The sequence below is a fragment of the Gopherus evgoodei genome, chromosome 2 (assembly GCF_007399415.2).
Source record: "Gopherus evgoodei ecotype Sinaloan lineage chromosome 2, rGopEvg1_v1.p, whole genome shotgun sequence".
Taxonomy (NCBI): domain Eukaryota; kingdom Metazoa; phylum Chordata; order Testudines; family Testudinidae; genus Gopherus; species Gopherus evgoodei.
The window spans coordinates 286,111,243-286,124,488 of NC_044323.1; the positions used below are offsets into that span (position 1 = coordinate 286,111,243).

The 13,246-nt window shown below is 44.2% G+C and overlaps 1 protein-coding gene across 1 annotated transcript in view; it reads right to left on the bottom strand.

Annotated features, from left to right (window-relative positions):
- The window catches only part of COL22A1 (collagen type XXII alpha 1 chain), a 327,940-nt gene that overhangs the window by 40,673 nt on the left and 274,021 nt on the right, over window positions 1-13,246 (bottom strand). The window contains 5 exon segments of the mRNA XM_030553879.1: window positions 2,911-2,988; window positions 5,956-6,000; window positions 7,064-7,168; window positions 8,450-8,503; window positions 12,950-13,003. Coding sequence (XP_030409739.1) covers window positions 2,911-2,988; window positions 5,956-6,000; window positions 7,064-7,168; window positions 8,450-8,503; window positions 12,950-13,003 — 336 coding nt within the window.

Below are 13,246 nucleotides of genomic sequence, written 5' to 3' on the forward strand. Positions count from 1 at the left end.
CAGAGCCCAGGGGGTTCACAGCAGCTGCTCATTTTGGGCTGCAAGGATGCAGATTTACAAACTGTTTAATCCACCAAACTGCAACTCCTTAGTAACCATGGAGAGAGAGAGAGAGAGAAATCCCCATCAAGCACGTGGAAACAGCTAAGGAAACTTCCATGAGGAAATATCATCGTGAGCGAGAGTTCATCTATTTCCCATGCAGCACTTTCTCCCTCTCTGGCTGCTGGGCTAGGATGCACACCACATGACAGGCCAGACTGATCCCTTACCACCGGTGCAAATCTCAACTCCAGCACATCAGTACTCCAGACTGATGAGCTGCAGTGTAGCTGAGATCAGAATGAATTGAGTGAAAGCAGACAGGAATAGAAGAAAGAAAGAAAGTCCCTGGAGAGAGACAGAAAAAATCAGCATTTTTTTCTGGAAGCAGAATGGGAAATAAAAGCCAGGGCAGTTTTGGAACTAACCTCACATCATCACTGTAAGCAACAGGCCAACATGGAAGCAGGTTCCATGGAACCATAGACTATCAGGGTTGGAAGGGATCTCAGAAGATCATCTAGTCCAACCCCCCTGCTCAAAGCAGGATCAATCCCCAGACAGATTTTTTGCCCTGATCCCTAAATGGCCCCCTCAGGGATTGAACTCATAATGCTGGATTTAAGCAGGCCAATGTGCAAACTACGGAGCTATCCCTCCCTACATGCATGTCCATAATACAGACTGGCAGATGGTAATATCATACTTGTTTTCTTTGTTGCGAGCAAGCTGTATAACTCTTTCTGACTTAGGAAAAAACAATGCCCTGAAGTAAGGTGAAGATATATGCAGTTGGGCCAGATTTTGATACTCTTAGTCTAGTCATTCATATTAACAGATATTAAGGACAGAAGGGGACCATTAGATCATCTAGTCTGGCATCTGCAAAACTTAGGCTATAGAATTTCATCCCGGTACCCCTGATTTGAGCCCAGTAACAAGGGCCCCTGCGTAAATCACAGGATTTTGCGGGGGTGGAGAGGAATTCATGACAAATTCAGGATGGTAAAAGTATTATAATTTCCTGGAGTTTGTGCAAGGAATGAATTTTACAAGTAAATGTAGTTAATTTCAAAGATGAAATGAATTATAAAAGGAAAATTCATTCTGTCCTTGAAACTGGCTACATTTACTTGTAAAATTCACTGCATCCTTGAAATTGACAGTTTAAGTAATGTCCTGTATTAAAGACTTTGTTGCTGACATTGTCCTTTAAAAAAAAAATTAAAAGATCATGGTTTGGGGGCATTTTCATGATTCCATGCTCTCCGTGAAATTGTGATTTATACATGTGCCCTACCAATAACTAATAAATAACAAACAGTAAATGGCACACCAGGCTTCACAAAAGCTAATGAATTTTCTTAATTGATAAATTCATTTTAAAATTCTCATTCATGCGACTGAAATTAATTAGCCTGGTGTAATCATAATCAGATTTAAAGTATGAGCACTCATGCCTGAGAGGCTTTCAGCTTATTCAAGAAAAAACAAGCTGTCATTTAGAAATCAAGGCAACAGGATTTCGTACGTGCCAGAGCACAAGCAGATCACCAAGCCTCACCAACGTGCTAGCCAAAAACCTGTCACATCCTGAATAGCATGTACCCTTTGGGTAAAGCAGAAGCCATAGTGCAGGTCTCATTACATTGTTACAACTGAGACTGGGTATTAAATGATTGATCTCTTGCCTAATCTTCTCTAAAACAAGAAGTCCTCAGCATGGGAAATGCAAACTATACAGTCAGCATTTATCATCAGTTACCACACAGCGATACAGCTTACCATAGCAGTTATTTCCAGTTCCAGGTATAAGGAGAAAGTGCAAAATCTAGATACCACTGCAGGGTATCATTGGCAAGTATTGGCTGGAGTAGGGACTACTAACCCTAAGACACAGTATGTGAGGATGCACAGATGGTTATAAAGGATTTTAGGATGTTTGCTATCTTCTCATGGGTGTGGCCAAGAATGAAGTCTGTTTACACACTTACACACCTGAGGCCTGAATTTGCAAGATTCTGAGCAGCATCTGAAAGGTAAGGAGTGTCCTCAGATCTCATTGATATTATCAGGGATCCGACACACTCACTACCTGGCAGGATCAGACCCCAGTGCCATAAAAACCCCAATTTGTCTAGAGCATAGTCCAAAAGATGTACTTTGTAGTCTATCAAAGGGGAGAAAATTCCAAAGGTGAAGGCAGCTGACAGAGCTGTGAGCACAAAGAGGCATAACTGCACAGGATTCATATAAATCTCAATTGAAAAGTATTATGTGCACTTAAATAGTCAAAATACTACAGAAAAGAAATTTTAAAAGGAATGTGCATCTCCTGAAAATCAGGTTTTAAAATACTTTTGTATCTTTCTATTTATTAAGATGTTTGACTCGCTAATTAGAATGCATAATCATTTGCTTCAATTTTCTAAAACTTAACAAAGAAGAAAAATAACGGTATTTATTGGAAAAAAATATTTTTGTATCAACTAGACTCAGCATGCGAGCTGGGGAAATATGATGTCAGAAGGGCCTTACTCTCCTTGTGAAAATTTCACTTGTGGTCTGTTGGTGTTAAATGACAATCTGTACAGTAGCTAAATAGTGAGACACGCTGTGCAACAGAAATGCACACACCCCAAAAGACACTGTGTTCAGTGTGTAATGACACAGAGCTCCAGTGTCACGCAGAGCCAATGTGTCAAAACCACACAGATAATTTCAGGAGCAGCAGAAACTGATATTAACCACTCCGAGAACATTAAGGGCATCCACCCCGCAGCTTTACCACTCCGTGCTCATTCGAGTAGCTGGCAATGGCCGTGTCTTGATCTTATCAAAAGTGAGTGAGGTCTGCTTAGTACTTACAGGAGGTCCAGCTACTCCAACTCCTGGTGCGCCTCTGTCTCCTGGCTGGCCAGGAAGACCAGGAACTCCCCTATCTCCCTGAAACAGTGAGAGGAAAGGGTTAAGGACCAGCAAGATTCTTAATGTTTGAGAAAGGTGACCAATGTCTACCACTAATTTACAGCTCAGAAAATATCACCTACACTTCCTGCACATCCTACATGGAACCTCCACAATAATTATTAATACGTTGCAGGGGAACGGTCTCAACCTATGATAGCATAGGGACATGGAATAGTCATTGATTCATTATACTGGGAAAAATCCACTGATAACTTGTCATATCCTGAAACTACTTTTCCTCTTTACAAAGTGCTTTGCCCAATTTTCGGAGCACATGCATGATTCAGCTCCATGCTATGCCATGTAACAGAGTGGGAGCATAGGCCCCATCATTATTTTGGTTTACCCAGTATGTGGGTCAGCTAGCATAGAGCATCCAATTTCCATAAAGGTCCTTCTTTTGCTAACTGTGTTGACTTGATAGACAGAGACCAGGTCAGAACCTCACATCTTTGTTGGGACAACTAGGTTGTTTAATACTGCTGCTTTTGTGTGGTTTTATACTAGGAACTCCAATTGCCTATAGGTTAGCATGTATTCTGTGAGACACAGGAAAACATCATACTTGGGAGCAACCACCTACTTTCCTATAGTAGATTGCACATACAGGTAACCACAGGATATTTATTCCGAAGATCATAGAGTTGGAAAAGAAGCACCAAGTCAAAGATTAACATTGCTCATTCCATTATCAGTGCAGGGCTGTTCCCTATGGTATATTGTTAAGTGCTTTTTTCCAGTGCAGTTTTAAATGACTCAGGGATAGACTTTCAACCCTACCCTTTAAGACACTATTCCACAATCTAAAAGACTTCATTGTTAAAAATTAAATTGCCAATAATATATAGTCAAAAAGTCTGGGCAATTGTTTGAACTGTTTTAATTATCACTGGGAAGCGAGGGTTAAGAAAGACACAGGAAATATCCTGCTCTGGTGCTTGCTGTGCAATCATGTTGCTCAGTTTTACATGTTGCAATGAGGAAGATATTGTAACAGACCTCACTGCAGATACCTCATGCTAGACGTATTTTGTTAAATAACACAGCTTTGCTGCAAAAAAAGTGCATGCTGTTTTTCCCTGCACAGATAAGTTTCCTAATATCTTTATTTTATATTTTATTTTATATTGAACAATAGGTTTCATTTAGTGTTTTTTAATATGTTTCTTTCTCCCTTTTTTGTAATAATAGTTCTCTTTGCATTACTGCTCATGTGTTCTGGACTGCAAAAGAAAAAAAAAAGAAAAATAGAGACCAATTTAGCCATGTCAGTGCGGAATGTAGCAGAACAGACTCAGCATGAGGAAGAGATAGATAGATTTATCCAGGAATATAAGACATGGCTGGATCAATTCTTTATACAGCTATATTCCTGCTTTAAAAGTTTCCTATTCTTAAATCTATTTCATGATTCAAGGACTGTTTTCCTGCTCAGTTCTTGATCATGACTTGATCAATCCAAATAGAGAACTAGGAAGAATCTGTCCTAGGCTCTAAACATGACCCAGCTCATCCCAGAAGAATATTGTTAATTTCTTGTAGACCGTCAGCAAATGTGGATGTGTTTAATAAAGGTGTGGTGGTAATTCTGAAATTTAATAGTCTCAAGACTATATTTTCAAAAACAGTGCAACACGTGAAAACCACAAAACGCTAATTTGACTACATAACTGCAGTTTGTGTCAGGAACAATAGATTTTGTTCTCTTCCCATATCCACCTCTTTGAAAATGCCTCTGGAGATGGGAGAGATATCTCTGTATTATTTTAATGATTATATGTACCTCAGCTCGATATTATTTCCTTAATATCATTCTGTCTGACCACACAGCATAGAATTAAAAAGGGCTAACAGGAAGAGCAAGAAGGAAAAAAACAATGAGCAGAGATAAGACAGCTTCAAGTGGACAATTATTGGGCCATTAACTGGGGAGATGGTCTTCACACATGCCAGCCTAAAGTGGCACAGCTGATTTGCCAAAAAAGAGACTAGAGATCAAAAGAACAATAAGCAGTTAAAAACTTTTTTCTTGAGGGAGAAGGGGAGTGGGAGTTGCCAGCAGCTGCTGCACAGGTGAGATGCTCAGAGACAGACGTTGAGACAAGCAAAGAATGCGAAGCACTTTGTCTCTCCCACCCAGAGACTGAAGTACCTGGGCTAAGAGGAACTTGAAAGGATAAAGTTTAGGCAAAATGTAGACAAAATTCTGTTCTTTGAACCCTTTTCTCTGCTTACTATTTACCTATGGGTGAATAAATAATGTTCATTTTGAAGCTGTTTTTAGCCACTTTAATCAGCCCCTGTTCACAGGCTCCCAGGGGGAAGTTTCCTGCAGGTGTCCTCTGAATACAATTGGACCTGTTGTGTTAACATAGTTGGGAAATGGTAGGGGGTGGGCAGAAGCTGTAACCCAGAGATCCACTCCAAGAGCAGCTGAACAGCAGAGAGGTGGTGAAGGAAGCAACACCTGTTATCTGAGCAGTATACCTGAGGTACCGCAAAGGAGTCTAAAGTGCAGTTCACCCTGTAAGTGCACTGACTCTCTGATTGTATGGATTCCAGGTTGCCAGGGAAGTTGGTGTGAGTTTTGTCTCAGTAAGTATGGCAGGACTTGGCCCACAACCTTAGCTATAGCTTTATATAGAGACATAAAAATGATGTATGTGGAAAGTGAACAAGTTATTTGCTATCCTAATATTTGCATGTACACAACCAGAGACGCATTACACAGAAAAATAAATAGAGTTGTTTGGAAAGTTTCTGTTGCAAACTTTTCCACTGAAAATCAGGAAAAACTTTTTAGTAAATGTCTTACCAAAAATATTTTCCAGTAAAAAATGGACCATATTTTCAATTAATTTTTCCACCAGCTCCAGTGACAATGTGCAAACTTGTCCTGATTTCTGAGAAGTAGTCCTCAATGGGACAGAGGTAAATGCTTACCTTGGGTCCGAGGGGTCCTCGTAAGCCTGGGGGGCCTCTTTCACCCTAAAGAGCCATAACCAAAGCAGAAAATAGTCAACACTTGTGAAGCAGAAACTTGGCCTTTGAAAAATAAACAAAAATTATTCTTAAATCAAACTACTATTTCTAGTGGCGGTGAGTGGGATCCATGAAGGAACATAAAGGTTGCAACATTGAGTGTCTAACTTTTGGGCATCTAGAAAATCACAGGAACAAAGCCTGATCCACAAAGCCTGAGTTAGGAGCCTAGGCTACCCATATGGTGAATGAGGAAAGACAGACACCTAAGAATGTGATCCACAAAAGCCAGCACACTAGATGGGGAGCTGCCTAATGGGAGAGTCCAACAAGAGGGGTGTGTCCTAAGCTCTGCCCCTCTCTCAGAGATAGGTACCTACATCCAGGCTTCAGGGATGTGCCCATCTCTGCTTAGTGATCCACAGATTGGAGCGCATCACCAGGAGTCAGGTAGCTTAGGCATCAAAGGCGCATCTTGTGGGATTGAGCTAGGTTCCTGGTGCCTGCCTGCCTCCACTGAAAATGGCAGGTGGTGGAGAAGCCCACCTTATAACTTCTAGCCTCCTGGTTAGAGCACTCACCTGTGATATGGGAGTCCCAGCTTCAATACCTTCTTCTGTGGAGATGGAGACAGGACTGGAACTGGGGTGGGGGAATCTCTCATCTCTCAGGAGAGTGCTTTAATCACTGAGCTATGGGATATTCAGTTGTGGGGCTCCCTCAATCTCTCCTGTTGAAGCTGTTTCATTGTGAATAACTACTGAAATAGTAATTAGGCCAGAGAGAGAGAGAGAGAGACTGCCCACCTGTGAGGCTGACACATGGGCAGAGTGGGTAGATATGGACAGAACACATGATAGTGCAATGTTGGAGGCAAGCAAGCTTGCTGCAGGTGCTGTTGGCAACTGCATCCACTCAAAGGGTGGCCTGCTGTCAGGGGGTGATAATATAATGCTGCACTGCAATATTATGCAGTTATATTTGATACACTGCTTCTGCTGAGGCTGTTCCATTTACCTCCTGTAGGAACTGATTCTAGTTGGGTGCAGACTGTGCTAAGAGGACTTACCCGTTCTCCATCTTTACCCTTCCCTGGTAAGCCAGGTATTCCAGCAGGGCCAGGCTCACCTGCGAGCCCAGGTAGTCCTGGTTTTCCTTCCTGTCCTGGGTCACCCTGTAGAAGACATTACAATGATGCATCTGAATTGAGAGCTAAGGTCCATTTCTGGACCATATATCCCATGAGGATAAAAATGTCCAGGGATTTTGTCTTTAACTTTTACAGGCAGAACATTCCTCAGTGTCACAGGAAGCCCTGTTTTATTCTACTATAAGAATGTGATGATGCATCTTGGCCTTTATTTCAAATGCTCTCATTAGAGTATTGGCATTTCCCCCTTTAAATGAAAACTTTAGCCCTAAATGGTTTGGAGCTTGGCTATGTTAAAGACTCCTCCCTTCTGTGTAATATTGATGCAGTTATACTAGACAGAAGAGCTTGAGTTACTAGCCCTCTGCTTTAGCTGGTGGGGAGAAAGGAAGAGTGGCATGATGTTCCTTGTAAGGGGTTTTCAACTCTAGAACACTCTTTCCTCCCTTTTCCATCAGTGAGGCGTTCTTAATTCTAGAACACCCTTTTCTTTGCTCTCCCATTGTGACTCCACCCTGCTAACTTTGGAAACATACTACAAGGCGCATTTAATTCAGGGAACGTTTGGGTTTTAAGTAGATCGAGGGATCTGGTGAGCACTCAGAAGATGGATGGTGATTTGGTGGGAGGATTGATATAGTGGGACTTGTCTATATTTTACATTGTTATCCTTCTATTGTGTGTAGTTAAGGTCGATATAACTGTTAATTATTTCTATTATGGAGCCTCAATCAAGGACCAAGGCTCCATCATATTAGGCTTGGTACAGGAAAGTAATAACGAGAGCTTACAGTCCAGGTATCAGGCAGCACATAACAGTCGGACGAGACAGACAAATGGAGGTGAGGGTGGGCTGGGAGGATAAGGGAACTATGCAATTAAAAGAGCTTGATGTGAAAGCAGAAGCCCCAGCTTGCTTAACTGGAGCAAGAAGGTTTTGCTTACAGCTGGAGATTTACGGATTTAACCATAGTTATCAAGAGAGAAACAAACAGAATAGAATCCCCCAAAATCCTGGCACAATCATCACTGTGCAGATGTGTTTTCAAGCCAATGACATCACTGTATCTAATAGAAAAACTAAGGTGGCTTTTTCACTTCAAGAGCTCCTGTCCTATTAGTACTGCTAGGTAGTTTATACAGGGAGAACCAAGTGCAATTCTCTGGCCTGCGTTACACAAAATGCCAGATTAGATGAGCTAATAATCCCTTCTGGCTTTAAAATCTATTAATCCTGGTCACAGTTCAGAGGGCTTCAATTCCAGATACACATTTATGTGACAGACATGAAAGAAATTGATAGACCTTTTCACCCTTTTGTCCATCCTTTCCGGGTTGGCCAGTGTCTCCAGGTACACCCTGTGGAGAAGAAGAATGCTCCTGTTTAAAACTGTGATTTGAGGTGGTATTTGATTCTAAAGGAAATGAAATAGACAGATGTACTGTACTGTACATCCTGGGGATTTGGGGCAATTTTTTACATTTTGGTTTATGACACTCCCTCTTCCCAGTACAGACAACTTGTAATCCTGAGAACAATGAACTAGAAGAGATGTGAATCAGCTGCCTGAAAAGGTTATTTTCAATGTAAGAATGAACTGCAAAGCTAAAGTGAAAATTGAGTTAGCCCCAGTTTTGTACACCACTCCTCCCCCAACCAAAATACATTTCCCCCCTCTGTAAAATCCTCCTGGTACTTCCTGGTTTTCTGAAAAGAACTCAGAAAACATAACTGTGCAGAGCAGAGATACTAGAAAGCCTCATTACAACCAAAAGTCTCATCGGGTTTATTTTTGTCTGATGCCCCCAATAGTCAGTATAATGGGGAAATTCAACACACTCCTGGGATTAACTCAATGGTTATTTTACCCCTGAATTTCAGTTTTCATTCCCTTTAAATTATAGGCAGATAGGATGATGTCAAACTTCTTTGATTCTTTATAGTTTAGACCCATTGGTGATTTACCTCCAAACCAAACAACATAACATTCCTTTCTCCTTCCCTTTCTCCCAAGCTAAAACAAGGACAAGGCTTGTGAACTGGGTCTTTCAAGACAGATGCTTTTGGGAGGTTGTGGAATGAACTAAACCCCACCAGTAAGGCCAGGGGAAGTCTCTGTTTGAGTTCATCACTGAGCCCTGCAATTATTTGGAGTTATTCCAGCATCAGTTAGTACTTTAGCCCATTCTTTTGGCTTGTATCTGTTGTTCTGATTGCAAGTTAGAAGACAGTATCAACACAAATATTATTTTCCCACTTCAGCTTCCTTTAGCCAAGCTCATGAATATGTAAAGTATCTTCACTATGTTAATAGAACAATTTAATTAGAAATAGCAGAGATAACTAGTAGACAGTTACTTGGATTGTCTATTAGCACCTATCACATCACACTGCTCTTCTGTTGATCTCATTTGCACAGCTAATGCCCCGTGCATGTTGCACTTAAAAGTTGAAACCCTGTATTCACTTACAAAGGTGTAAAACTGGAGTAACACCAGGTACTTCAATGGAATTATTCTAGATTTACACTGGTGGAAGTGAGAGCAGAATCTAGCCAAAGACTTATATGCAAACATGAAAGGCTCAGTCATGCAAACCTAATTTCAATGGCCCTACTTATTTGAGTAAAGGTTAAACAATTGGACCTGAAGTGATTACATGGTATTCTAGTGAAAATGGGATCTGAGTGTATCAATGCTTAAATCTTTGAACTGATTCTAGTTTCAACAAGAAAGAAAGAAAGAAAGAAAGAAAGAAAAAGAAAAATGTTTCTCTTGGGATAAATGGTGGCAAACCAAGCATTAGGCAGTTTGGTGAGGACACAAATCACAGTTCAGTGCATCCTTGTTGGTACAACGCTGGTGAGCATGAGGCAAACCTGCAGCCAAACTAGGGCTGCTCTCTCTGCTCCCTTTCAACAGTGGCTGGTCCTGTTGGCATACGACAATGACATGCTTCTTGTGGTCCAGGACCTGGGTGACCTGGTCCAGGTGGAGGCCTGACAAGCCATTTATTCAGCGGCCTCCTCCACCTGGGTCAACTGAGTCAAGAGCTCTGGCCTGTGAGTCAGGGATGGGTGGCAGGAGAGCTCCCTTCCTCCTGTGCTCCAGCCCATCTGGGGGAGCATGGGCCAGCTGCTCTATCTGTGTGTCTAACTTTTTACCACAGATCCCTCCCCACTGGAGAATTATCATGATCTGGAGACCAGGGTGGCTGAGTGGTTGAGGAGTGGACAGGACTGCTCCAGTGTCTTTCCCTGTCTGGAAGGGTACTGGTGCTTAACCAGCTGGTCCTGTCCATGCTCTGGCACTGGCTCAACACCCTGAGCCTGCCCCCGGGAACCCTGGCCTTCCTCCTGAACTAAATCATGGAGTTCTTCTGGCCAGGGCTGCACTGGGTCTCTGCGGGAGTCCTGAACCTCCCTCTGGAGGAGGCTGGGCAGGACCTGCTCTGCCTCCACAGTCAGGTCCATGACTTCCACCTCCAGGTCCTGCAGAGACTCCTCTATGGTGCTGGCAGTCAGGCATGGAGTGCGCTGGTGCACGCCTTCCTCTGCTACCTCCAAGGGCTCTGATACGATTGGTAGCTCTTCTACCTCTATCTGAGGAGTTTCCTGTGAGACCGTTCTGAGCCGCCAATTTTTCACCAGGGCCTGGAAGCTAGTCTCGGCGACCAGGTCTGTGGCAGCTGCTGAAGTGGGGGACCTCCTCGTGGGGCCCCTGCTGTACAACCTCCGTCTTTGTGTGCAGGTGGTGGAGTCTCCCTTAGTGCAGCAGAGGTTGGTCCTGGCCGGTACCACCAGGATCAGAGACCTCCTGGACCATGAATAGAGAGACTGGGTGGATCCCCTAGTGCTAGGCTGGCACCTGGGGCTCTCCACCCTTCACATCCCCTGGCATATACTGCAAAAGGTGAGGGCGGCCTTAGCACCTGCCTCTCTCACTTTCTTTGAGCACGTCCTTTGGGAGGCTGCTCCCCACCCATCCCTGACCCTCTGGACCTTGCCATTGGGCCCCTGCCTGATGAGCCTCCTCAGCCACCCCCCTACTCACCACCTGAACCAGCTGCAAGACATGAAGATGGACCGCGTATGAACTGTGCCTAGGTAACATCTCTATGTACTCATGCTCCACACTCTTCACTTCCTCATGCTTGTGTCCTGCTCTGACGCCAAGTGGTGGGACTTCCTACTGCCTGTGGTGGGTGAGGAACCCTGGTGGGCCAGTCCATATTCCACCCTGGTTTCATGGCTCGCCTGGGATATTAATTGGTGACTCCTTCACAGAGCCGTGATCATGGGCATGTACTAGGCACGGTTCACCACCTCCCCCAGCACATGCCTCTTCTGAAGCAAGAGGGAGACCCTGGCACACATCTATATTGAATGCACTAGGTTGCAGCCCATCTTCCGGTTCCTCAAAAATCTTCTCCCTAAGTTCTGGCTGCACTTTTCCCCACACCTCCTGATCTATGCACACCCCATCTGTGCCAAATGAAATCACGAGACCTCCTTGTCAACCTCCTCCTAGCACTGGCCAAAGTGGCCGTCCTCCATATCAGGAGGATGAAGCTGGATGGGGAGGTGCTCCGTGACTGTGGGGCCTACTTGTCATCCTCCCTCAAGTCACATCTCTGGGCAGAGTTCCTCTGGACCACATCCACTGGCTCGCTGGATGCCTTCTAGGAGCAGTGGGCCCTGTCCAGGGTTCTTTGCTCAGTGTCCCCCTCTGGATCCCTTTTCAACCAGTGACCCCCACTCCCGTCCATGTTTTTACATTTGTTGTCCCCTGAAATCTTATTGGTGCCTGGGTCCAGGGGCTCCTCCCCTTAGGTGGGGGGGGGGCTTTAGATGTGGGTGGGCTTGCACCATCCATCCCCAGAGCCTCAACAGTGCCCTTCCAACAGGGAGTTATCACCCCAGCATGTGGCAACAGTTTGGCTGCACTGACTTACCCTTACTACAGAGCCGGCAGTGATAAAGCCTCCAGGCATGTGGCAGCAGCAGCCACTTCCTGAACAAAGCCTCTTTTAGGTGACCCCTAAGCTCAGGTATTTCCCCAACCCCACCAGAACTGCAGATCAGTCTGTGCAACACACTACCTGGCCAGGAACCCTCCTCCTGCTGCTGCTGCACAGTGTATCAGACACTTGAGACTCCCAGTCTGGATTTGTCTTGACCCTGTTCCTGTTCCTGCCCTATCCTGGCCTGAGCCCAGTTCCAGTCTTGTCCTTGCCCTGCTCCAGCCTTGTCTCCACTTCCTGACCATCCCTGAACCCTCAGACTCTGACTATCCAGCTTCGATCTTTGGCCTGTATCTGGATTTGGCTACAGTACTGACTTTGCTTGTCCCTGGACTCTGACTATCCAGCTTCAGCCCCTGGCTTGCACCTGGACGGTGGCTACAGTTCTGATTCTGGCTTGACTGCAGACTCTGATCTCAGTTCTGATCCTGTCCTGTCCCTGGTTCAATTCCAGCTGCACCCTTGGCCCAGTCCCAACCTGACGTCCACTGCTCCAACCACTCAGCCTGCCTGAGAAGCAGTGCCTGATGGTGAGATTGTCCTGTTGAATAGACCACTCCCAAGATGTCCATGTCTACCGAGTCTCTCAAAGAGAGTAGCAGGCTGTAATGAAACTACCTGTAACAAACAACAGCAGCAGACCCTGGGAAATGGTGGAGGGGGAGATTTTGGCAAACCAGTAAAGTGCCTGAAACCCCGGGTAACAATGCAAACCAAGGAAACCGAGTAAGAGAAATGTGGCAGGGCACAGATGGGGAACAAATCCGTGGATGAATACATACCACATTTCCTGGCATGCCTTGTGGACCTGGGGGCCCAACAGATCCAGCAGCACCCTGTTGTAAGAAAACAAAATTAAAAAAAATATTATTTCTTATCTGTATTACTGTAGGAGCTAGAAGTTTTAAATGAGATTGGAGTCCACATTTTGCTAGGCGCTGTACAAGTGTATAGTAAAAGAGAACACTTGCCTCAAAGATCTTACAATCTGAATAAGGATGCAATGGTACAAAACAAATTAAGACATCCCATGGGAATTTCAAAATTGTCTATTGCCATGATCAATCCTAAATCCTAAT